Source organism: Pteropus vampyrus, unplaced genomic scaffold (assembly GCF_000151845.1).
Source record: "Pteropus vampyrus isolate Shadow unplaced genomic scaffold, Pvam_2.0 Scaffold33, whole genome shotgun sequence".
Taxonomy (NCBI): Eukaryota; Metazoa; Chordata; class Mammalia; order Chiroptera; family Pteropodidae; genus Pteropus; species Pteropus vampyrus.
In genome coordinates this window covers 9633266-9657686 of record NW_011888814.1, presented here as the reverse complement: position 1 = coordinate 9657686, position 24421 = coordinate 9633266, and the positions used below count along the sequence as shown (strand labels likewise).

At 48.4% G+C, this 24421-nt stretch overlaps 2 protein-coding genes across 2 annotated transcripts in view; one reads left to right on the top strand and one right to left on the bottom strand.

Annotated features, from left to right (window-relative positions):
• Nucleotides 1-4741, top strand: part of CEP41 (centrosomal protein 41) — a 42341-nt gene extending 37600 nt beyond the window's left edge. The window contains exons 8-10 of the mRNA XM_023528952.1: nt 573-687; nt 1331-1546; nt 2227-4741. Coding sequence (XP_023384720.1) covers nt 573-687; nt 1331-1546; nt 2227-2375 — 480 coding nt within the window. The 3' untranslated portion in view covers nt 2376-4741. The remainder of the gene's footprint in view (nt 1-572; nt 688-1330; nt 1547-2226) is intronic.
• A 6810-nt stretch (nt 4742-11551) lies between these two features.
• On the bottom strand, nt 11552-18015 carry CPA1 (carboxypeptidase A1). Its single transcript, XM_011357237.1, has 10 exons — nt 17933-18015; nt 17385-17466; nt 16745-16978; nt 16420-16521; nt 15782-15883; nt 15527-15637; nt 14736-14826; nt 14033-14232; nt 13444-13528; nt 11552-11829 (listed from the first exon to the last, which is right to left on the bottom strand). The coding sequence occupies exons 1-10, from the start codon at nt 17995-17997 to the stop codon at nt 11642-11644; spliced, it is 1260 nt and encodes a 419-aa protein (XP_011355539.1). The 5' UTR covers nt 17998-18015; the 3' UTR covers nt 11552-11641.
• Nucleotides 18016-24421: the final 6406 nt, after the last annotated feature.

The window sequence follows — 24421 nt, the reverse complement described above, 5'->3', positions numbered from 1 at the left end:
TAACAAAGTAGAAATTATAGCGTGTATGTAATTTAGTATCTTGTTTTTCCCCCACTTCATATTACAGTGTATTTTCCCACACTAAGACAAGTTCTATATAAACTCCATTTTTGATGGGTGTAATAGCTCATCTTCAGATTTACTGTAATTTACTAAACTTTTCCTCTCTATTGTACTTTTAGGTGGTTCCCATTTTTTTTTTTTTACTATTATAAATAATGCTAAATTGTTTTTATAAATAAGAACACATTGAATGTAAAAATTTTTCTATTTCTTTGCCTGTAAAATGAAGCTTGTAATACTTCCAGGGCTGTAATGATAACAGAGCGAGAGAGAGTAGTGTGTGTGATGGTGCTGCCTTGGACCACGACAGTATTAGTTTATAAAAAAGCTCTCCAGCTCATGTGGTTTCCGTAGCAGAGAGATGAGTGTGATGAGTGAGGAGCGCGCTCGTTTGATATTCCCCTGAATTCAGAAAGGTGAACTTTGACAGCTCTTTGTTCCTTGGGGGTTTCTTATAGTCTAGGAGCATTTACCGAGCACGGTCGAACCTTAACTCATCTGCCTCTTAGAAAAATGCCCACGGCAAGATCATCATTCTGTATGATGATGATGAGAGGCTGGCCAGCCAAGCGGCCACCACCATGTGTGAGCGGGGATTTGAAAACCTCTTCATGCTTTCTGGAGGTGAGCGGGACTCTATTCTGCTTAGGACATAAAAGGCAGATATTTGGACTCACAACCCTTCAACCCCACCTCATCACCTTTTTCCTCTGACAAGTCAGAATTTAGTACAGGCAGACCTCGAAGACTCTGCGGGGTCGGCTCCAGACCACCACAGTAAAGCAAGCGTCACAGCCAAGCGAGCTGTCATCTTTTTGCTGGTAGAGGGTCTTGCCTTCAGTTTGTGAAAACAGCATCTGTGGAGCGCAGTAAAAATGAAGCGCAATAAAACGAGGGGTGCCTGTGTTCTGAGGAGAGAGAAGCTGCTGGCTGAAAGGAGGCAGGAGTTCTGTGAGGCTTCCGTTAGCTTTATCAGCACATGTTTTAAATTCCTGAAATACTGACACTGCCTCAGGGCTCTTTAAGAAAGCCTTAATGCTGAGGACTTGAGCACAAGGATTTCTGGTGGAATTCTCAGAATCCTATATAACTGACATTTTTCTGGTGTAATTTACTTAATGGTGAAGCAGTTAAGAAAGGTTTCATGTCCTCGTGTTGGCCTCGACTCAGAGACCAAAGATGAGGAGACATGCAGGCTCCTTTTCAGGTTTTGCCTTGGCTTCACCATGTTAATGCTGCTTTTTCTGATGATCTTTCTAACACCTAGGTCTAAAAGTCTTAGCTCAGAAATTCCCAGAAGGCCTGATTACGGGTTCCCTGCCAGCATCTTGCCAGCAAGCCCTTCCTCTCGGCTCTGCCCGGAGACGATCGAGCCCCAAAGTACCTCCCCCACCGGCTGAGAATAAATGGAGGTTTACCCCGGAAGACCTAAAAAAGATAGAATATTACCTGGAAGAGGATCAGGGTCCTACAGACGATCCCAGTAAGATATTTTGACCTTTAGAGACAATGTTTTCTGTAGAGCTTGACTTTTGCAGCTTTGAGCATCGCCTCATCATCTGAAAGCTTGACTTCTTATTAATATGTTCGGTCTTAAAATATTTGTGGGGGGCTGGTGCAGGGAGAGGGGCCCAGTGGAGGTGATCCCGGATTGTGACAAGAATTAGGCTTTGCACACAGACATAGAAGGTAACAGAATTTATCAGTCAAAGTGTGCATCTCAGGCAGAGTTGAGAGGCTAAGCTAAGGCATGCACATTCCTTCTTGGAAAGTTTTCATTTCCTTCTGTTGCTTCTATGTACATTTAAACCACTGCTGACCTTTCCTTTGCACACGGCTTCCTTTCCCTTCTCTGTGCTCTAATGGCTCCTGCCCCATTCTCTACCAGGAAAGAATGAAGGACAGGCCTGGTTGGTTAGGGATAATGGAGAGGGAGGAAGAAAGAAAGGCTTTCTGCGTTTCCTTTCATCCCTGACCCCTTCCCCACCTTCAGGTTGATCTCAAGGATAAAGAGTAGGTTTTAGCCTTAAGTAAATGCTGAATAGGACTTCATTAGCTTAAAAGTGTTGTAGCATAAGTCTTCATTAGCTTAAAAGTGTACTTGGCAGATAGTCCCCGGAATCATTTTTGCAGTTCTGCTCCCCACTTTCTTGCTTCCTTCAGGCCGGCTGACCCAAGCGAATGCCTCCGGAAGAGACTCCAAGGTTCCAAGCGCCCGTGGCGGTCCAAGCCTGCCTGCCGGGGGCCCTGCCGGCCACCCGAATCCCCGCTCGCTCAGCAGTGGCCCCCTGCAAGGCAAACCCTGGAAGTAAAGACTTTGTCTGTCTTAGTCAAATAAATGTTTTCTCTCCTTTTGAAACCCCTGAGCAGTTTCCCAGGTGGTCATTTCAGAAACTGCTGCAGAGGAAAGACCACGACATGTGACATGTGTGATAGGCCCTCTTTTCTCTTCCTGTCTCTAGTTCCTGTCCCCATCCAACTCGGGAAGGATTTTTAGAAAAAACAGAGGCATGACAGGCTCTAGTGTCCTCCCTATTGTTTACAAAATATTTAAGTTTCTAAAACTGAGTCAGAAAAAAAAGTCTAATTTTTTTAGGTTTTAATTTTTTTTTTTTTTAATAAGGTCCAGTTTGTTTGGGTCTATATCTAGCGTTGTTTTGTAAATACTTCAGTCTCATCTGGTGTGTTCTTCCCAACCAGTTGTTTCTCACTCACTCTTCTTGGTTTCCCGAAGGTTCTCCAGGTAGGCTTTGTGTCCTGAAAAGCTGGCCCTTGGGGATGCAGATGATTCTTAGCTTTCAGCCTCCCCAGCACCCCCTCAGGTGCGGGCCCATCTGCTGAGGCGCCTTTCCCGGCATACGCTGCAAGCTCTGTCGTGAGTTTACAGAGGTGATACCTGCGAGCCTCGCTCAATTTCACGATTCAGTGGAGCAGCTCTCACACTTCCTGAATGTTCCCCCTCACTAGATGTTTTCCTGGAGGCAGCAAAGGTGATGATGTGGGCTCAGCTTGCCTTCCCACAAGGCCTGGGGCCTCTCACAGGAAAAGCCCGTCCATCGTCCAGGGCCGTGCTGAGAGCCGCTGAAGCCCCCCAGAGCTGCCCCTCATCTGTTGTTGGTGTATCAGTTATGAATTTCCATTACCCAGCTCAAGTCCATCCATCTTAGGTGGGTAAAAATTATGGCCCCTTGAAAAGATCAGCCTCGGGTGGGCCACTGCATGCACACAGGTGAGGACGACTCCACGGTCCTTTGTCAGAGCTGACAGCCCCTTAAGCCGTTGCTTAAAATACAGTATTAGTCTAATTGAGTAATTAATGCAATTTCCTGCTTACTTTTCATTCTCATGACAGAGCTGTGATTAGGAGGTTGTGATTATAGATTCTGGTTTGGGCCAGAATTTTGAATCAGCATTAATTGAATTGCTAGATGACTGACATTCATTCCATTTAATTGGGGGAACAAAAGACCTCAGGTAAGGATGAGGAACTCTGAAATCATCAGGAAAAGGAAAAGCGCCTTGTTAATTTTTATGGTCTGTGATCTGTAGCTGTGATAAGGGACTGAGGAATAAATTGTGCTCTTTGTCATGGCAACCAGCCTCTGAAAAGCCAACTGAAAATTGCCTATCCTTAGGTGGTTACCGCTGCTGGGTAAGATTTGCCTTAACGGCACTCTTTTCTCTCGCCATCAAAAAAAAAAAAAACAAAAAAGTACTACAGTATTTCTAGCACGGGGGCTGTGTTGTAAAAGAAATAAAGGTAATAAATATCTGATAGAGGCATATGGAAAAATAACTTTCAGATTCAGCCCAGTTCCGTTTTAGTATGTTTATTCCTCTCTACTTGATTTCCAAAGTACAACATTTTCCAATGCTTTAGAAATCAAACAAACCAGCGACATTGTTCAGATGTCAAGCCGTGCCCAATTTTCCACAAGATTCAAGAATCTTGTATAAAATTCAGCCAACGTACACATAGCTTTAATGAGGAGCCTGTCATGTTTCCCCATAAATTTATTGCCTGAGAACTTTGTTCAGCCTTTTGCTAATGCCAAAATGCTCTGGCTTTTTATTTTCCTTACAGCATAGATTTTAAAAATGCAAATTTTCCACACTCAACTTTCCTCTAGCATGGACAAGATTTTCAGCCATTTTTGACACATATACATTTTTAAGGGAAAAAAATGTTTTCTCTGTCACAAAGTTCTGGTTATGCCATTTTAAAATCGACTAGTCAGGAGGTAGATTTTCCCACTTGATCCTATTTTTAAAGTAAATGGTAGTCCCCCTTTCTTCCTATTCTGCATCCCCATCACCAGACAACACACGAGTGTTCAAAACTACTGTAAATACGTGGAAAGTCAGGTTAGGCAAACCTATTAGAATTGCTGTGCATCTAGCCGAACGATCTGGCAGGTTGAGTGTATTTATGTGCCTTTCCCCGTAGTGCTTTGCCCTGTTGGTAAGAATTTTAAGTAACTACTCCTCAAAGACCTGCTCTGATTCTGCGCTTGGAGCGTTAAATGTCACTCGCAGACAGTTTTACATGCTCAAGGTGCTGCTTTGAGTGTTCTCCTTTACTCGTTTCTTCCTTAGATTAATTGACACGTATTATTTAAGTGACCAGTAATACTTTGTCCAGTTGTGAATGCTGAAGATTAAAGTATATAGGTATTAACTTGTTGTTTGCTATTACTATGCAGAGATCTGCCAACCTCTTCTTTCTCTCAGTTGAGATGATTTGGGGTGATTTGAAAGAGTACCTCTTTTTACCACTTCTCCCACGGAGGCATATGTTCTTTGCATAAATAAAGCAGGAAATCATTCCAGTTAGGGGAAGGGACCTTAGCTCTCTAGTCAGAAGGCCTGGGTTTCTCTTCCTGCTCAAGCAGGGACTAATTGCCACCTTAAACACATTATGGCAGGCTTTCTTGACTGTTTTGGGGGTGATCAGTTGACCTAGCCTGATGACCCCTAGATGTAACGTGCTTTATCAATGTACAAACACAGCTCTGAGCAGCGGTGATGGCCAAACTCAAATAACACGTTCAGTGCTTTAAAGGGATATGTACATAAGAGAGAAAGGAGGGAAGCGGGGGGAGAGGGGCAAGGCAGCAAGAAGTGGGGAGGGAGGGGAAACTATATTACTCACTTGAAAACAAAAAGAACATCTTGGGCTGTAGTAGTGTCCGGTTTAATCTACTGAAAGGTAAGAATAATTCAAATGGCCTAAAAGTCATTTTATTTTTACCTTGAGTGGAAAACCAGAACCAGCACAATCGTATAGGACTTGGTGTAAATCAGAATTAAAAGAGAACAAATAGTGTTCCTAAGCTGCTGTGGGATTTTTCCTGTGGTGCTATTGAGATTATACAAAAATTCTTAAGACTTTAGGCTACTCACCAAGAACACAGAACAAAACAAAAACCTTCTTTTCTCCAATTCCCTCGTGGAATATAAGTGAAATCGGAGTCCTAGACTAGGAAGAAATATGTAGGTAATTTTTCTTGTGTTGGTTTTGGTTTCTGTCATGTTATATTTTGGTTATAGATTCTGTCTTTTATGTTATCTGACTTTTTTAAGGGGGATAATTAATTTCTGTCCACCTGGATTAAATCCACAACTCCCTTCTTGCTCTGCTCTGAAGATAATCATTAAGAACATTTCCCCAGTTCCAAAACGTTTAAAAGTATGTTTATTTTCTTCACAATTCTTTCAAAGATGTAACTGCCATAATACTTTTTTTAAGAAACATGAGAAATGTGGATTCTAATTCATCAGTTTAATTATGTGAGCATGATGATATGCTTATATGCAGTTCAATTAATTTTTTGATTAACAATATATTTTCCTCGTAAATACAGTAAACAAGACACACTGTGCTTCCCAAGCGTTCAGAACACATTTGAGTAGTAATACTTCCCCACAATTGTAGTAATTATTGAAGTTGTCTGTCATGGTGTCCTTAAATTGGTACACAGGTCAATTATAGCATTATATCTGTAACAGTGGAAATTTGTCAGCATTGAATTCTGACAGAACAGGTTTCAGTGCATGATTTTAATGTGTGTTTGCAAAACTGTATTTGTCACGCCGTGGTCCCCTTATGGTCTCTCTCTCCAATGCTGATCCTCTTTGTTCTGAGAGCAGAAGCAGATTCTCTTCGCCTGTGTAACATTCTGACAGCAGTTGGTAAAATGTGGGACAAACAGAGGTCACTTACCAAATGCTATTACTACAGTTATTTAAATTATTTGAAGTTACTTAGACTATAGCTCCTAGAGGATAAAAATCACCAACTGTATGACAGTGGCTGTTAATAAGGGTGTGTGACTAAATGAATTGAACCTGTCAAGACTGAAGTCTGGGATGTAAGGCCCATTGTGGTGGCCACTGAACCCTGGTTTGCCGTTCTGGAGATCCAGAAAGCTCTTTATCTTTTATCCCTTTGTACCACATCCTGCTTTGGTGGGAGAGGCGTTCACAAGCCCGAGATTTTTAGATTGCCCTCTGCGGGAGGCACCCAGAGAGCCCTTAGGGGTGTTACTTGCTGTCTGCAGTCCTCCAGGCCTGTTTTCATGGTCCCTTCAGGCTCAAAGTAGCCTTCGGAATTCATCAAATACAGGTCGCACACCATCCTTATCTGAGAGTGGGTGGTTCTTTCTCTTTTGTTTCAAATCCTGAAGATTTCCAGATAATAATACTAGCAGACATTCATGGAGAGCTTACTCTGTGTTCGGCAGTGTTCCTAGATTCTTTGTTTTGACTCATTTAATTCTCACAACCGCCCTATGAGGTAGGCACCCCATTTTCAGGCGAAGAGACTGAGGATCACATGGACATTAAGCACTTTGCCCTGAGTCACTGAGGTAGAAGGTTGAGAAGCCAGAGTCCAGCGTGGGACCTGTGGCTCCAGAGCAAGTCCCTTCGGCCGTCCTGCTTGCACTTCCCTCGCTGGGGAGGCACAGCCCTGGTCTCCCTCGGCCGTGCCTCCACTTACCAGCAAACTGTGACTCCCCCTCGGCTGTCGGCTTCCCCGCTCGTCACCGGAGATCACTGGAAGCTTCCCTCTTCTGCCCACACGAAAGGCGCTGGAAATTCGGGGACTGAAACATCTGCTCCTGGGACTATGTATTTCCACGTGTCCGCTGTCAGTGCCGAGGGACCTCTCTTGAAGACAGGTGTTCCCAGGTTTCTGAGATTTGTTTTGTTTCTTAGTGAACACCTCCTGAGGCATCACTTAAGGAATACGAGTTACAAACTTTTCATTAGATGTAGGAAAAAAGTAAGCTGTTTTCCTGAGAGGTTGAACCATTCATTCAATAAACCATATTGATATGATTTGTGTCTGGTCTTTTCTCTCCCTTGCAGTGATGTTTCTGATTTAGTCTGAGACAGAAATTGCATGAACTGGCTCATAGCCACAGGCCTGGGTTTCACGGGAGGAAGCAGCGGCAGCCCCTCCGTACCCCAGTCAGTGTGGCAGAGCCCCACTTCTACTGCAACCTTCTAGAACGTAGCTCACCACCACTACTGTGGTTAAGCAGAAGACTTTTTAATTTTCTCCTTTTTGGCAGGCAACATTCGGTTTCTGGGGTTGTTAGATGATGTTCATGGTTCAAGCTGCCAGATGAATACAGACCCTGAAAGCTTTGGGAATTCATTACCCTTTGACAGTTTTTCCAAGTTGACGGGTGCTATGTGCTTTTTTTCTCAGAGTTCTTCCTTCTTTTGGCCAATTTGAATGGTATGGTTGGTCATATCTGTTTCCTGAAAGTAGCATCTGGGTCTTAAGTGTGTTTACAGAATCCCGTTTATGTCCTTTAAGTCCTCAGAATGTGAGTCTGTCTGCATCTTCCAATCTACCTAGTCCCACTCGCCCTTGCAAAACAACCCCCGAGATGATAAATGGTCCCTCCACTGGATGAGGGACCAGTGAGGTCATATCTGGATTGTATTCAATGACATTTCAGTTTTAACTTCAGGCCAAAGCTAGACATGTGTATCAATTCAAGAGACCACCCAAAGGATTCTCATGGACTCCACCAATGGCCCACATTGAGAGCCATATATAACGGTCTAAGAAAAAAGTAAAATGAGTTCATTTAAAAATAAGGATTTTTGAAAAGCCCTGGAGAGTAGGCATAATCAATCAGCATAATCAATTCCTCAGATTGCTGTAGGAACTGAATGTGAGCAGAAAGGGCTCTTGGGAATTTTTATCTGAGCTACAGCAGAGTTCTTAGGGAACGGTCACCAACTAGGGAACATGAGTAACCCCTTCCTTTGGTAGAGACACTAATGCTTTCAGCTCTATCTGGCATGTAAATTTTTCCAAAGATAAGACAATTGCGTTGTTCTGGGCAGGAAGGTGAAATATGATGCCAGAGCAGAAGAAATGAGTTTAGACAAATTACAAGAAAGAATCTGAGCACAAATTAAAATATTGATAATAAGTTGATGCTAGATAAATTTAAAATTTACCCACAGGTTATCTGGTGTGTTTGAAAGAGCTTTCTCTCCTTGCCCCCAATTATAAAAGCTCACTGCAAGAAATTCAGGAAAGTATAAAGTGGAAAACCGCCACCACTACCCAGGGTAACCACAATAATTATTAGGGAATATATCCTTCAAGGCATTTGTGTGTGTGTGTGTGTGTGTGTGTGTGTGTGTGTGTGTGTGTGTGTATGTTTCAAATAAGAACGAGATTCATATTCAACATACTATTTTGTAATCAGACTTTTTTTTTCAACAACTGGAAGCATAAATCACATACCATAAAATTCACCCATTCTAAATATACAATTCAGTGATTTTTCGTAAATTTACAGAGTTGTGCAACCATCACCACAAACCTATTTTAGAACATTTCCATATGGCCGGCTTCCTTCACTGAGTATATTGTGACCATTTTTTCATGTCAACACAGATCTCAGTGGCTTCACGATACTTTGTTTTATAAATGTGTCATATCAGTATCAATGCTAGTATCTATTTAGGTTCTTTTTACTTAAATTTTTATTATTACAGCCATGTGCATACATATATTTGAACTTACGTGAATATTTTTTAAAAGAAATTCTTCTGAGTGGACTTTCTGGGTCAAAGGGGCAACACATTGAAAATTTTTATTTATATTGCCAAATTGCCCTCCAGGAAAGTGGTGTAAATTTTCCTTCCCACCCGTAGGATATGACAGGTCTTATTTCTTCATACCTTTGATAACACTGAGCTGTCGGTATTTTTATTCTTTGTCAATCTGATGGGAGAGAAGTAATATATTTGTTTTTCTTTAGTGTATAAAAAGATCACTCAGGATCAGTATCTTTCATGCATTTATTGGCTTTTTGTGTTTCTTCTTTTGGAAATGACTGTTTTTCTTTTGAAATGTAAGTCTTTTTTTTTTTTTTCAACCCCTTATAAGAGCTCTTTCTCCCTCAAGGTTATTAATACCTTTTCACATATGCCGCAATATTTTCTAAAATTATTGCTTCTCTTTTAGCTTTTTGTGTTTTTATTTATAAAATAAAAATTTTTTACCCATAGATTTGTAAAAATATGTATCTTCCAATAAAATGTAAAGCTCTTCCTACATTGAAAAGACAAAAAAAAAATGTTAATGACTTATGTGTTTCCATTTAATAAGAATTTATTTAGTGCCTACTATGTGTCATGTACTTGGCCAACCAGGAGGGATTAAATGTTTAACAGAACAATGTAATTCCTGTCCTCATGAAATATTCATTCTTGTGCTTCATTTATTGTCCTTGCAACTTTCTTAAGACATTCTCTCAGAGCCTTACTTCCTAAACAACAACTCGGGGAATTTAAAGTAACCTTAAGACTAAAATATACAGATTATAAAGTTCATGAGTTCATTAGTAAAAGTGGAGAACATTCATTCAACAAATGTTTATTGGTCATCTATATGTCAAGTACTATTGATGGTTTTGGAAACTGAATGCCTAACAAAGTGGTCCCTACTGTCAGGGAGCACAATTTATTTTAAATTAAGCAATTCAACCCCTTGAAGTCTAAGTAATCCAATTTTGTAAAGTGATATATTGTCTTGCTAAACAAAAAATAAGATCAGCTTTTTACTTGCCCAAATTGAGCCATTAAAATGGATTTCAGCTTAACTTCACGCATTGAAGGGAAATGTTTCAATGTATGAAAAGATAACTTGAAGGAAGTATTCTAAAATCTATCTCTCTGTAAAAACTGAAACACTATTTTATCTCGCCTCATGAACTTATATATGCGTAAGTTTATGTATATACATGTATAGTCAGCTTCCTTTTTGTTTTTAGAATGTTGATAGCAAAGAAAAATATTAAAATAAAAAACTTCAAGATGAAAATTCCCCCAATAATCCCTTAAAAAAAAAAAGCATTTGACCTTCAGGCCATTTTAAGTGGAAAAGACAAAACTTTCAAGTCAGTGGGACTGGATGCATTGTGACACCTCACCTGGCTGACAGGGAAAGGCTGTCATCCTCACCCCCAGCCTCGCTGTTTGGGGAGCTACCAAGCCACCCTCCATCCACTTCCCAATGACTTCCATGGAGTCCTTAGATGGGTAGAAATTATGTCCACTTAAAAGCATCAGCTTCAGCTGGGATGTGGGAATAACCCCCTGCTCTACAGTCACGTCTTAAGGGATTCGGAATAAACAGAAGGTAGATTCTTGCTTTCAAAAAACGTTGAGATACCCTACGTATTGTGCTAGCCACTAAGTATGATATCACAGCCATCAGAATCACCAAGGCCAAGGAGGAAAGGCAAATTGTAGACTCCTGGGAGGGCCTTATGTTTGAGAAATTTTGTGAATGATAAGGAATGGTGTTGAGTGGAACAAGAGGGAACAGGCACAAGGCACGGAAAGATGCTAGAAAAGATGTATGAATGTTAAGCAAACTATTTCCCTCCCTGAAGGCGAGGTCTTCGTGATAAACTACAATTAATCAGATGTCCTGGGATTGGTGTTTGTTCTTCATTTTCAGTAAATGATTCCATCTGACCTAATTGCTCTCTTCCAATTTAATTCAGGAGTCGGAGACCATATTTGCTTTATAGAAATTTGCTTTGCCTGGCTGCACCATCTATTTGGGACAGCAGTGGCCACCACAATTATTCTATTTCATACTCAAAGTTATAGCTGCTGTGGATGAATGGATCCAACCAGCTAGACTATTGTACGGGCTGAATTCCTCGCCACCGCGGGGTGCCAGGCATTTGGTTAGCAGCTGTGGCTGCTGCTTGCTACTGAGGTATGAACAAATCACCCCGCTGACGAGCCGAGCTCAGGGTGGTCTAATTAAAACAGACGCCACTTGGATACAACTTCACAGGACCTTGGAATGCGGGGGGGGATTTAGGGGTCATCTAGTCCAACCACCCACACATTTCCAGTGAGGCCTGCAGGAACTAAATCACTCCCGCCGCGGCCTGAAAAGGCAGACGCGCCACGTGCATTCCCATCCGCGCATCCCACGGGTCTGGTCCACGTACACTCAAACTTTATTGGATTGCCCGGGTGGGGCCGGAAAGGAGAAAGAGGAGAGCGCCGAAAGGCGGGTTCAGTAGGGGTGATCCCGGGTGTGCTCCATGATGACCAGGAGCGCCAGCCACGTCTCCTGCGCAGAGGGGATGATCTGGGAGGCCGGCAGCAGGAAGCCATAGTGCCCGGTGTCCCGGAGCTCGAAGGTGTAGGAGTACTTGATGCCCTGGTTGTAGGCCCAGTCCACGGAGCTGCCGCTGGCTCGGTCTGGGGCAGGACAGAAACGGGAGGGCAAAGGTCAGTCACTCAAACATTTCCGTGGGCCCCGCGGATGGTCCCAAGCCCAGAGCCTCCGCAGAGTTGATTGGAGTCGGCGTCTGCTCAGTGCCTGCTGTTGACCAAGCGGCCTGGCTTCCTCCCAAGAGCTCCGAAGGGCCTCAGCCCCCAGAGAGGCAAACCAGCGATGGTTCTCCTCTCACCCGGGGATGAGAGAAAGTTCCTACGATTGCAAAAGCGCCACTGAAAACCACCTCCGTCCTCCAGTAGCCGCTTCGTCAAGCCTCCAGAGACACCGGAACGCCCCGCGTGGGTAACCGGGATTGTGCCCCTGGGCTGCGGTCTGCAGGGGCTAAAGGGCCAGCCAAAGCCAAAGCCCCTGGTCTGCCTTTTCGGAGGCAGATCTGCCTAGATTTAGTTACCAAGCAGCTCCAAAGCGGCTTTTTCCAACCGAGAGAGGGAAGTGGCTGCATATCAGGATTTAAGCTGACAACGTTGAATAAAGCAAAAACTTTTTGACTCGGGGTTGAAAGAGTTTCAAAAGAAGGCCCCGCGTCCAAAGGCAAAGCCAGCCCCAGTAAGGCTGTGACCCACTCAGCCATGGAAACCTGGGCGCACCAGGCAGGAAGCATGTGAGAGGTGTGTTTCGCCTCCCACCCCTGTCCCTGTCCCCTGCTTCTTCAGTGCTCCTGCCTGCTGTCATCCAGCAAACTTGGGGTGGGCTCCCTCACCCCGCCTGTCTCTACAATCCCAGCCTGTCACTCAGCTGCAGCCATCAGGGTCTCCGTCCTGTTCTTGCTGTTTCCAGACCACACAGAAAGAACCTTTGCTCTGCCTGGAAGCTCTTTCCCAGATAGAGATGGCCTCTCGGCTCCCTCCCTCATTTCCTTCAACACCTGCCCAAATTTCACTCCCTCAATGAGGCCTCCCTTTCGACCCACCCACCTGCTCCCACGCCCAGCATTCCTAAGTCCCCTCACCCCATTCTAGTTTTCCTTGTTCTCTCTCTAGCATTTTCCTACCTGACACACTGTATCATTTACTCTTTCTGTTTCTTGTCAGTCTCCCCAGCTAGAATGTAAGTTTTCTGAGCTACACTTATTTTTTTCCAAGCACACAAAACAAGGCCTGGTACATAGCAGGTGCTCAACAGACATCTGTTGACTTAATTCCATTTCGATGTAGCAGGGGGATCGCATGTCTACGTAAGTTGGGAAAGAGGATATGTTCTCTGATTGAAGGGCACTGGAGGAGGAGTATTTTTTTTTTCCTTCGAACTTCTTGGTGATCTGCAAAGGCCAGCAGAACTCTCCTCCCGCTCCACGCATGAAGCTGGACTTAACCCCAAGACAAGGGTGCAAGAGTTCTCAGAGGACCGGACATGTTGGTGTGAAGGCATCGAAAAGGGCGGAGTTCACTTCAGGAAAGGGCAGTGCTGGCCCCCAAGTCAGCAGTTGTGGGTGTGGCCAGGGGCCATTCTCCTCACCCATGCTCCCAGATCCGGGCACCCTTGGGTACTTCCTCCGGGAGGGACACTCCCTCCAGGAGGAAAAGCCAGCTGAGTGTCCTCCCAGGGCCACCCGCAGAGACCATGCACCCACTTACAAATTGTTGTAATGATGCTGCCATACTGGAACCTGGTCCTATACAGAGAGGCCAGGGCTGTCACAGCAGACTTGGCCAGCTGATCCTAGAGAAATGCCAAGCAAGACCACCTGTCATGGCTAGCAGTACTAGGCCCCCGAAGGACAGGGCCAGAGTAGCCAAGCAGTGTGACAAAGGAGCATGCATCCTGCAGAAGCAGGTCCCCAGAAGAAGGCATAGAGCCTTCTAGGTCCTACAGGGTCAGCCCTGAGCTCAGCAGCCCCATGATCCTCTGACCCTGCAGGATGTCTGGCTGGCTGCACTGCAGCTCCAAGTGTGAACTTGATGTACGAGCTCGAAGTCTAGCCCCGCCCCTCATTCTGTCATGTGACAGAAGTGACTCAATCATGCTGTGCCTCAGTTCCCCAGACAAAAGGTGAAGTTAGACTGCCTTGCCAGCCTTCCCAAGCCATCAAGGGTCCCTGGGGCAAAGGGGCACCAGGCACTCTGTAGGGTACTCCTTGTGCCTTAAGCAGGTCTGATGGATGAAACCCCAGGCCTCCCCAAAGCTGCCTTTGGGACAGGAGGGCAAAGAGAGGTCAGCACATACCAGCTCTTCCTGGTCAGAAGCTGGGTCTTCTGTGTAGCCATAGGGATAGAGGAGGAGCTGGGAGTAGCTGTGGATGGAGATGAAGGCCTTGATGTTCCCGTGACCCTGCACAAAGTCCACGATGGACTTGACCTCCACTTCGGAATTGGCGGACTTGCCATGGTAAGTCTCCGAGCAGGGGTTGCTGCTGGCTCCTGCCACTGCAGGAGGAGAGAGGTGGCTGTTATCGTTCCTTACAGCCGAGCAGTGTGGCTTCCACAGCTTCCCATTCTTTGCATGGAGTTAGGGGAGAGGTGGCATGCAGAAGGGCTCTCCACCACCCCCAGATTAAGGAAAGGCCAGCGGTCTTTTACAACCTGGGGGTCCCACCTCCCTCCCCAGCCAGGCTTGGGCAGGTGAGAAGGGCTCCTCAAGCAAGATCGGTTCTTGCAGTGAAGTGGTCACAGAGAAAAGGAGCTGGAGTCACTCTAGAAAACCCCTAAGCAGGTTTCAGACCTTAGTTCCATTGGGAGACACTTTCTTGTCACAGACAAGAAACAAGCCTCAGAGTGCCCCCTCCCTCACTGAGAGCCTCAAAGGAGGGGCCGACATCCCCCAGCCCTCTGGGCTGGGGTGGGACAGAGGTGGGGGCAACAGGACAAAGGAAGATGAGAAGCCATTCTGGGAGTGCCATCCCTGCTCCCCAGAGCACGCTGGGCCTTACACCCGAAGCCAGCGTCCCAGTTCCGGTTGGCGTCCACCCCAACGCAGGCAGAGCCCGCCGTGATCGATCGAGTCTTGCGCCACAAGCGGTTCTGAGGAAGAAAAATCAGACACTGCCCGTCACCATCCCCTTGCTAGGCTGGAGTTCAGAGCCCACAGGGAGCAGTGTGGGCTGCGAGTGGCCTCAGTCAACACAAAGCACCCCGATCCAGAGTTCGGGTGTGGACACAGTGTGGGACCGGAAACCCATTTCGACTTGTTTGTCGGAGAGGAAGATCTGCAAAGGGGGCTCTTGGTTGGAGGAGGAGGGAGGAACGGTGCAGAGCATTTGCTGGAAAATGAAGAAGGCAGGAGGAGGTAACCCCCACCCCATACACTTCCGACTGGTGACATGCTGCCCCTGCCATAAAAATAAAATAGAACCAGGAAGCAAGTCTGGGGCAGTGGGTCTCTACTGGGGACAGTTTTGTCCCCCACACCCAGACATGTGGCAATGTCTGAAGGCATTTTTGCTGGTCTCGGCGGCAGAGGGAGTGGGGGTTTCTACTGGCACCTAGTGAGTCCTTGGTCAGGATGCTGCTAAACACTGGGCGAGCTCAGGACAGCCACCCACACAAAGGGTTACCTGCCCGAAATGTCAGGAATACCAAGGCTGAGAAGCCCGGTCTAGGGGAACAGGCCTGTTGGCCCTTCCCGTGGCTTCTGAGGGTTGAGATGAGGGGTGAGTAGCTTGTGGGACTCAAAGGCCAGAGACCCACCCTGCTTTCCCCAAGAACAGGAAAAGGCGCATACCTTGCTAAGGGTGAAGGCAAAACCATCGGGGTTGGTGACGATCTCCAGGAAGATGTCCACGTTGTCAAGAATGGCAGTGAAAGCCGAGTCCTGGCCATAGTCTTGTGCGATCTGGCAGGGGGCGGGGGGCAGAGAGGCAGAGCTGTGGATGCCTGTGCTGGGCCTCCCTCTGCGGCCACTGCTTCGAGATGGGAAGCGGAGGGCAAGAGTTCTGTGGGACTTGCACCTCAACGCCCCCCGCGTCCCCCGGCTTACCTTCTTTGCAAACCAGACCCCGCTGGCCTGGGTGACCCACTCTCGAGAATGGATGCCCGTGTCAATCCAGATGGCAGAACGGTTGTTGCCCCCAGTGCTGAACTGGACAAGAAGATCGTGGAAATGGTCCTACCTCCTCAAAGGGCAGTGGCCCCAGGCCAGAGGCCACCTGCTCTCTGGGTATCTCAAGTTGAGGCTCTGATTAAGGGGCCATCATTCAGGTGGGGCGTGGGGGCTGGGGGCCGGACAGGGGTCCCGCAGAGTTTGGCCTCCTGTCCTCAGCCCAAGCTTGGGGCAAATGTGACTCAGCCAGATTTCTGGTCTCCACCCCACCCCCCATGCCACTGCCCACACATAGTTCTCTGACAGAGGTTACTGAGCATTTTATAGGGATTACCCGAACTCCAGGATAACTTTCCACAATGTGACACTTGATTGAAAACTTGATTTGGGTCACTTAAAAATTTGAGTTGTGTGTACAGGTATGCATACACTTAGGTCAGCGTGGAAATTCAGACCTTTGTCCAAATGTCAGCAGGGGAACTCTGTATAACAGTATGCTCCCTGTGCCCACGGGCTAACCCTACGCACAGTTGTGGGTGACCATTCTTTCATACACACCCATGGACACCCGTTACCTTCAGCACGTAGATGGGACGGCCTTCAAAGGTTTCGCCGATCTGGAGCTTGCTAACAAGTTGTGGGTACTCGGCCACCAACAAGTCTATGAAGCCATAGATCTGAGAAGGGAGAGGAGGCAAGGCCAGGCTTAATGGCTTCCAGGCTCCCAAATGTGTCCCTTAGCAGCTCCATTAACCGACCAGCTTCAAGCCGCAGCCCAGACCAGACCATCCAGGCCACATGGAGACAGAGCAGGTGCCACGCACACCCTGGCCCTGGCCGAATTCTGTCAGCCTGGCAAAGAGCGGGTGCCGATGGGATGTGGCTCCAGGAGCCCCTCACCTCGTCCAGGGTATGGTAGCTGGCATAGTTAAAGGTGTCCGTAGAGGTGGCCTGGGCCTGCAAGGCGAACATCTGCTCCTGCTCCTCGTCCAGCAGTGACTGCACGTCCTCGATCATGATCGTGTAATTGATGCTATGTGCCTCCAGGAAGACTTTGACAGCCTGGATACTGGGGAAGGGCACTCGGACATCAATGGGGGAGCCAGGGTGGGCAGGGCCCTTCCAGAAGTCCAGCTGAGGAGAACAAGAACCGGCACCGTCACAGCGGGCTGCGGAAAGGCCAGCCTGGGAGGCAGTGTTGGCTCCGGGCCGGGGGGCGGCATGAATGTTGGGGGCAGAGGATGAAGGGAAACCCTGGGCACTGGACAAAGGCCAATGTGGTCAAGGAAATGGCCCAGGAAACAGAGGGCTTTGAGATAGCAAAGGAGGGAGAAGTACAGAAATGGGGGTCCCCCTCTTTGCTCAGATGCTCAAGGGCACCAAGATTCAGGACCTGGGGAGTTTAGTCACTTTCTAACAGGGCTCAGTCCCATGATTCCTTTCTGGGTATCTGGGGAGGCAGAACCCAGGCCCCAGGGGTTGGTGGGGGTCCAGGGTGGGCCCAGTTGGCCTGAGATGGGGCCCCGCCCCGTCCCCTGACCTGCAGGTGCTCCAGGTGCTCCAGCTCCATCACCTTCTGGACCTGGGCTTCGCCAGCCGCAGAGATTCGGAGCACCTGGTGCCTGGGCAGAACGGGAGGGAAGACTGAGCAGCCCGCACTGGCCACGCACACTCCCCAGGTGGGAGAAGGGCAGCTGGTGGCCTCAGTCCTCTGGGCTGAGCAATAGGAAGCACTAGAGGCCTTAGCAATAGATGGTCTAAACTCCTTAGAACCTTCTGGACACTACTGCTGTCCCCAATGCCAGTTTAGACTCTATTTCTCTCTCCAAAGCCAGCCAGGCCTCCTCCAGCCTCCTCTCCTGGGAGGCCTTCCTCGGAGCTCAGTTTCTTCAGGGCTCAGGAGGCTGTCATGAGGCTGGACCCCTTCTCAGCCCTGGTCCCCCGTCAGCCTGCCTTCCGTGGAGTGCTAGTCTGCTCCTTTCCGGCCATCTTCCCATGTGTCTGTCTGTCCATCTCCTCTAGACACTGGCCGGAGGCTGAGTCCTCCTTATCTCCCCTCTCAGCACCCCCTCCTCTCCACACTCCTACCCCACAAAGTCCTCTTTGCCAAGGACAGCCCCCAGCAGCACACTCAAAATCAGCAGCCCCCTCATGCTGCAGCCAGTTGCGAAGGTCAGCTGAGACCAAGAGAGGGGCCTGGGGCCTTTTAAACTCTCCCAGGACAGACAGAAGTTTCCTGGCTGTGCTAACAGTTGTCCTCCCCCTTGCACCTGGGCCCCGTCCCACGGGGTGGGAGTTCTGATCTCTGACACCTTCTCACCCTCCCTGATAAAGTGGCAGGGAACAGAGCAGCTGGAGAGATTAGCTGGGCCTCAACCCCTTGGCCGTGGAGGACCAGACTAGGCCCGAAGGTCAACTGGGTCTTAAAGCCTCCCTGCTCGACCACAGCCCACAGCCCCTCAGCCCACAGCCTCGGGCACTGCAGCTGGCCTGGGCAGCAGAAAACGAGCCAGGACTCTGGGGTGGCCATACTGGTTGGGGCCTCCTGCAGGGAGTTCCTACTCCCACATCTCTGAGTGTCTGCTCTTTTGTCCCTGTGACAGCAAGCTAGGACCCTCTGCCCCGTCCAACTCCTGTACCTGCTGGCTCCTCACCGCAATGGCTTCGTCCAGGGCTGCCCCTACTCTGTGCAGGGAACACCCCCTTTGGGAGTACATCCCCTAGAAAAGCACTTCCCAGCCCCACGCCTCGGTGGCCTTGTGGGAGTCGGGCCACAGCAGTGGCAGCTGGGCCGGGAGCCCAGCTCTCCCCAGCGTGTCTCCGGTGCTGTAGGGCTCTGGGATCAGGGTTGCCCTTGATGGAAACTGTAAACGGGGGCCAAGTGAGTAGACGGCGTGGTGGTGGGAACCAGGGCCAGACCCAGTGGGGACTGTGCAGTGTACAAGAGAGACTGGAACTTACCATGGGAATTCGCTTGGGCTCTGGGCGCTGATGTCATCACAGAGCCATCTAACGCAAATCCACCTTAATCCGCAGGGGCCCCCGGGGGCTCCCAGAACCATCTGGGGGCCCTGCTCTGTGTCAGGGCCTTCGGCTTGGGTGCAGATGACAGCCAAGGAGGCCCTTTCTGGTTTCCAGCTGCTCCTTCTGCCTTCCTACCCCACCCCCTACCTGGCCAGCCCTCCCGGGCCAAGGCAGAGTGACTTCATTGTATCTACCCACAACTCTCTCCTGAGCCCAGCTCTGGGAAGATCATGAAACACTGAATTCATCCCCCGCAGACACTGAGCTTCCACGAAGACTGTTCTTTTCCACTCCAGCAGCCTTGTCCGGCTTGTGCCCTGCACAAAGGCATTCTGCTGAGAGGACGAGGGACTGTGTCTGCCCGGAGGGAGAGGGGTGCCTTTCTCCTGGGCAAGCCTCACTTCCTCCCTGAAGCTTCCTCTGGCCTCTTTCTTTCTCACTTAGCTGTCCCTCCTCTGACCTCTCACCCCTTTGTCCACTCACGCTTCTGGGCCAGGTACTGTGCTCCACTCTGGGATGACGCCTAAGACAGTCTGGTCTCATGGTCCAGCAGGGAACACAGAAGTAGCCAACTAACCATGTTCTCTCAGGTCCTACAAGAAGCTGTCACCAAGACAGGATTAAACACACAAAAGTCTTCCCGGGGAAGGTCTCCTCGCTGAAAAAGTCCTGAGCGGCACGTTTCCTGCGACGTGGCATGAAGAGTGCCCGCAGGGCTGTGCCCTTTGTGTCCGTACTCAAGGGTCCAAGGAAGACTTGACCAAGAAGGTGATGTTCGGTCTGGGTCTTCATGACAGGGTTTTGCCAGGCTGCAAAGGGAAGGAGGTGTTTCTCACACTAGTCGGTGCTTGGACACAAACTCACACCTATGTCCCCCTAATCGTTCCTGGAGTATTATTTCCTCAGACCAGGAACAACCTTACCCATTCCTCTTCTCGTAGTGCCTTGCAGTAGTCTCGAGCTTCCTAATCTATTCCCCACCAGGAAAGAAGTTTTCGTAGAGCCTCTCTTGAGTATGCATTATGAAAACAATATTTATTTTTCTATGTCTAACTCTAAAGCTGTCCTATAATTCTGACTCTGATTCATGTACACTACACATGTTGAGGGATGTTGGCTAATTCTTGAGTCTTCTGTGAATTCCTTCCAGAAAAGACGAGTCCATGGGAAAAGAGGGGAGGGTGGGGAAAAGGCAAAGCCTCCCCACAAGGGCCTCTCGAAGTCTCCAGCCAGCAGTCGAAGATGTCCAAGAAGCATGTAATCTATTTTCTTGCAAAGTCGGAAAAGATTGATTCAATGCTGCAAACTGAAATTAGGGCTGGCACTGGCAGGAAGCTGAAAACACAGTGACAGAGGAATGTGGGTCTGAATCTAATTCCCCAGGTTCCAAAGCACCTCAGGAAGCTGAAAATTACCTCTTGGTAAAAAATAACTTTCTAGAATGGAACCTGGGGCAGACGGCCACAGCTCTGCCTTCCTGTGCCATGGGCTTGTCTCACACTGATCCAGAGCAAGGACAAAGGTGAAGGCCATGAGACTGAAAGCTGGGGTCTCCGCAGAGCACCCAAGACCTATTAGCATGAGAAGGAAACCACCAGGCTGGCATCTAGATTCAAGGACAAGTGCAACTAGCTGCAGGCCTGCTGTCGCTACACTCGCCGATGTCCACAGGGTCCCTCCCTCTTCCTGGCTGAACAAACCCAGATCATGTGCAGGCATAAACTCTCAGGAGACTCACCCCATTCCCAGCTCAGGAACTAAGTGTCAGATGGGTCTAAGACAAGGTCTAAGACAATCGAGGAATCTCATTGTCTTGCAAATGATTGGTTTAGGGGTGGACGCGTGACCCAGTTTTGCCAATGAGATGTGAGGTGAGGCCAGTGAGGAAGCTTCTAGAAAACGTTTCCCCACTTTTGAGGAGGAGGCCCCTTTCTCTGGATATTGTCGAGTCTGTTGCCCCTCCTTTGGACTATATAATATGAAAGAATATACATTTCCTTTTTACTAATTGGGGTTTCTGTAGTTGCCGTAAAAAGTATTCTAACTGATGCACGTAATAAGCTTTTAAAATGCTTGGATTGTCAGAGGACGGTACGATTTTAGCCTAGGGAACTTGTATATGAAATGGAGAAAGGTACCCCGCCCCCTCTGGGCAGACATAGTCTCTCATCCTCTCAGCGGACGCCTTTGTGCAGTGCACACGCCCTGCTGCCAGAGAATGCCCAAGCGTGGTAAACAGAGGCTCTCAGACAACGCTCAGAGACCACCCCCCAAACCAAAACCTAGAAAATGGGTTTCTAAAGAGGTGGAAGAAAAACCAGTCCTCCATGTCCACATTAGGGACCAAGGGGGGACAGTAGACATGGGAGATGCTTGCAGAGTGCAAACAGGTGCCGTCAGAATGGCTGGATCCGGCAGCCGGGCGAGACACCAGCTGTCTCCCTTCGGCAAGCGTGTGTAAGGCGGCACGTGGCACAGCCGGGGGTATGGGAAGAAGTCTGTGAGAATTGGGGGCAGCCAGGTAGTGGGCTGTAATGGGCATCTCTCGTCTCCCCACCTGGCATCCTCCTTCCATTTTCCTTCAGCACCCTCCCTTCCTGCCTCTGAGGCCATGTGATTCAGGGGGACCTACCCCCCACCCCCACCCACCATCTAGGGATGAGCCAATACATTTCACTTTTTTCCCCTCAAGCTTTTTCAAGTTGATTTTCCGTGCCTGAAAAAAAATGCACAGCTAACGCAAAGTCATTCCCTAACTTAAGAAGAGAGCAAAATGGAATAGCTAAAAGCAGATGGCAACAACAACAACAAAAAAAATGTGATCATTCCTTCAATTAAAAAAATTAAATAAAAGCAGATTGCCCCAAACCCATTGTATGATTTCAGGCAAGTCGCGATGCACCTCTGGGCCTCAGTTTCCCTGTCTATGAAATGAGGAAGTTAGTCATTCAGAAGGTTCTTCAAAATCCCTTTCGGCTGTGACACTTTATGATTCTAGGACATTTTCCTTTTTTTACCCCCAAACAAATTACAGCTGTGGAGACCGGTCTGGGCAGCGTAGAGAGAGCCTTTCCACGTTTGAGGAGAGACCAGAAGAGACCCACAGGGCCCCTGCGGCTTGTGATTTAAGTGTTCCCAGGGCAGTGGAGGTCGAGAGGTGCCACATCCTGCTGAGGCTGCAGTCGGGGGTCGGGGGTCGCAGGGCCTGGGGGTGCCTTGGAAGCCTGGAAGGAGGACGTTCTGACTGGCCTCTCTGCGTTTTGCTTTCCGAACTGAATGCCTAGAGCCTGTGTGTGTGTTTGCTTTGAAGCTGCAGAACTGTCACTTTAAAGTAGCCGGTGGCGCTTGTCTTTAGAGTAGAGGCAGGATTCTTCTTCGGAGGAAGAGTCACCTGAAGAGAGGAGCACCCCAGTGGGTCTTTAGGAACTGTCAAGTCAGAGCCCACATCCCAGAACAGAGACCTGGAGGAGAGATGAACTGCGCGGGGACGGATGGCCCACGGTGTAAAAGGAAAGATGGAGGAGGGGAGGTTCTTTCCCACTGAGCCTGAGAGAGGAGCTGAGGAGCACTTGGAGGGGTGTTCCTGCACTTGGGGGGCCGGATGGGCTGCCCCTGTGATGACATGGGAATAGGCAAAAGACAAAGGAGGATGAAAGCGGTAGGGAGGGGGTGCCTCACGAAAGGACATGAACCAACTCCAACGCCAGCATCCAGTGGAGGCGGTTTATTTTCTGCATTGTCTTTCCCTTCCGTATTCCTGAGTAAAATTTTGCGAATTTACCTCCTGCGGTCTTAGCTATGTTTTGGGGAATCGAGGGAGGTGAGCTGAGGGCAGGAGGGTAGGGAAAGAGCCCCAGAGCTTGACAAAGCCGGTGAGGGGGCAGCGAGAGTCTGACTGCAGACCCCAGGGGGGAGAGGCCAGCGAGGGACAAGCCACAAGAATGGATTTGCAAACATGTCACCGTTCTTGAGGACTGTCCTCAATACTCAGGGAAGGAGACCCTCCGAAAGCCGACCAGGCTGGAGGGTGTCTTCCAGGACACCCCCGCCCCCTGAAGACAATTACTTGCCTCCCAAGATCAAGACGTGGCAGGCTCCACCAGTGTGCGAAGTGCCACTGTCCCCCGGATTCTCCCTCAGCTTATACTACGTGGCTGCCTGGGCCTTCTGAAGTTTCTAAAGGAGTTTTTTTTTTTTCAAATTTAACTTTTTTGGTAAAGCTGTTTTCTCTCTGGCCCCATCTGGGGCTGCAGAGGGAAGGCTGGCAAGGCTGGGGGAAGCGCCTCGCTGGACTCGCTCTCCCTCCCTCTCCCGCCCTCGACCCCCGCCATCAGCCCATCACCCTGGGCCTCTGCCGCCAGCCCTGCCCTCACACAAGACTCTTTCACATTCCAAGCTGCCTGCCCGGTTTGTTTTTTTAAGAAAGCAGTAACCGCAGCACATTCACTGTGGTTCTTTATGGCTTTCCATATGTATAATCGCTCTTTCTCTCTCCGGTTTTTCCAGTGCTTTTCCTTTTAAATAAATGCTCATAAATTTTACTGGTGAAAAGGATGAAAAAACATACCTAAAAAGAGCGGTTTGTTGGGAGGGGAAAAAAAAAAAAAAAAACCCAAACCGAATGTAGAAAAACTAAACTGTTTAGCATGATATACCTAAGAAATAAATTTTTTTTTAACGTTCAGGTTTTATGAAAAAAGAGATCATTCTGTAATATCGCTGAAACGTGCGTGTCTAAGTATTGAGTGTGTATCTGATGAACTCACACCCCTAAGCCATTACCTCCCCAGGCTTGCTGAGGAAACCCTCCACCTGGAAGGAAAAACCCAGGCTGTAGACCTCTCTCAGCCATCAGGTTTGCGTGGGACCCTGTATAAGCTGCACAATCTCAAGGCCTCCCTGTCTCTATAAGTACAAAATGAGGGGGTTGGGCTAGAAGCTTTTAAAGGTTTTCTCTTTTATCTGGAAAGTTCTATGGCTTTATGATTAGTCAGGCACTTGGTAAACTAGAGCGAAGAAACTGATTTGAGATGTTCTCTCCCCTTAGAGAAGCTGCGGCAGACTCTGCTGGCCGCCCTCCCAGTATCTATCCTCCCCTTCCTTCTTACCAGCAGAACTCCAGTTTTTATTTGGGGCAGCCATGTGCCCAGCTATAAAGTGATTTCCCAGCCTCCTTTGCAGCTGGATGTGGCCACTGACACAGTCCCAGCCCATCAGATGGAAGTTTAAGTTCATGGATGGGCCATCTCAGTTGGCTCACATTTTTTTGCCCCTTGCCTTTCTTGCCTGGAATTCAGTCAGGAGATGGAGATAGACGAGGGGTCAAAATGATGGCAGAGTGGCAAAACAGAACAGGCCAGAAGAGTCTGGGTCCCCAGTGCATCAAGGAGACACTGAACAAGCCTGGGACAGCCCACCTCAGACAACTCTTGTTATGTGAAAATAAAACCCCAATCTAGTTAAGCCACCAGAAAGTGGGTGTCTGTCACAAAATGCTAAACCTGGTCCTAACTTGTACTAGGCTGAGGAGGAGAAACAATCCTTCAACAAATA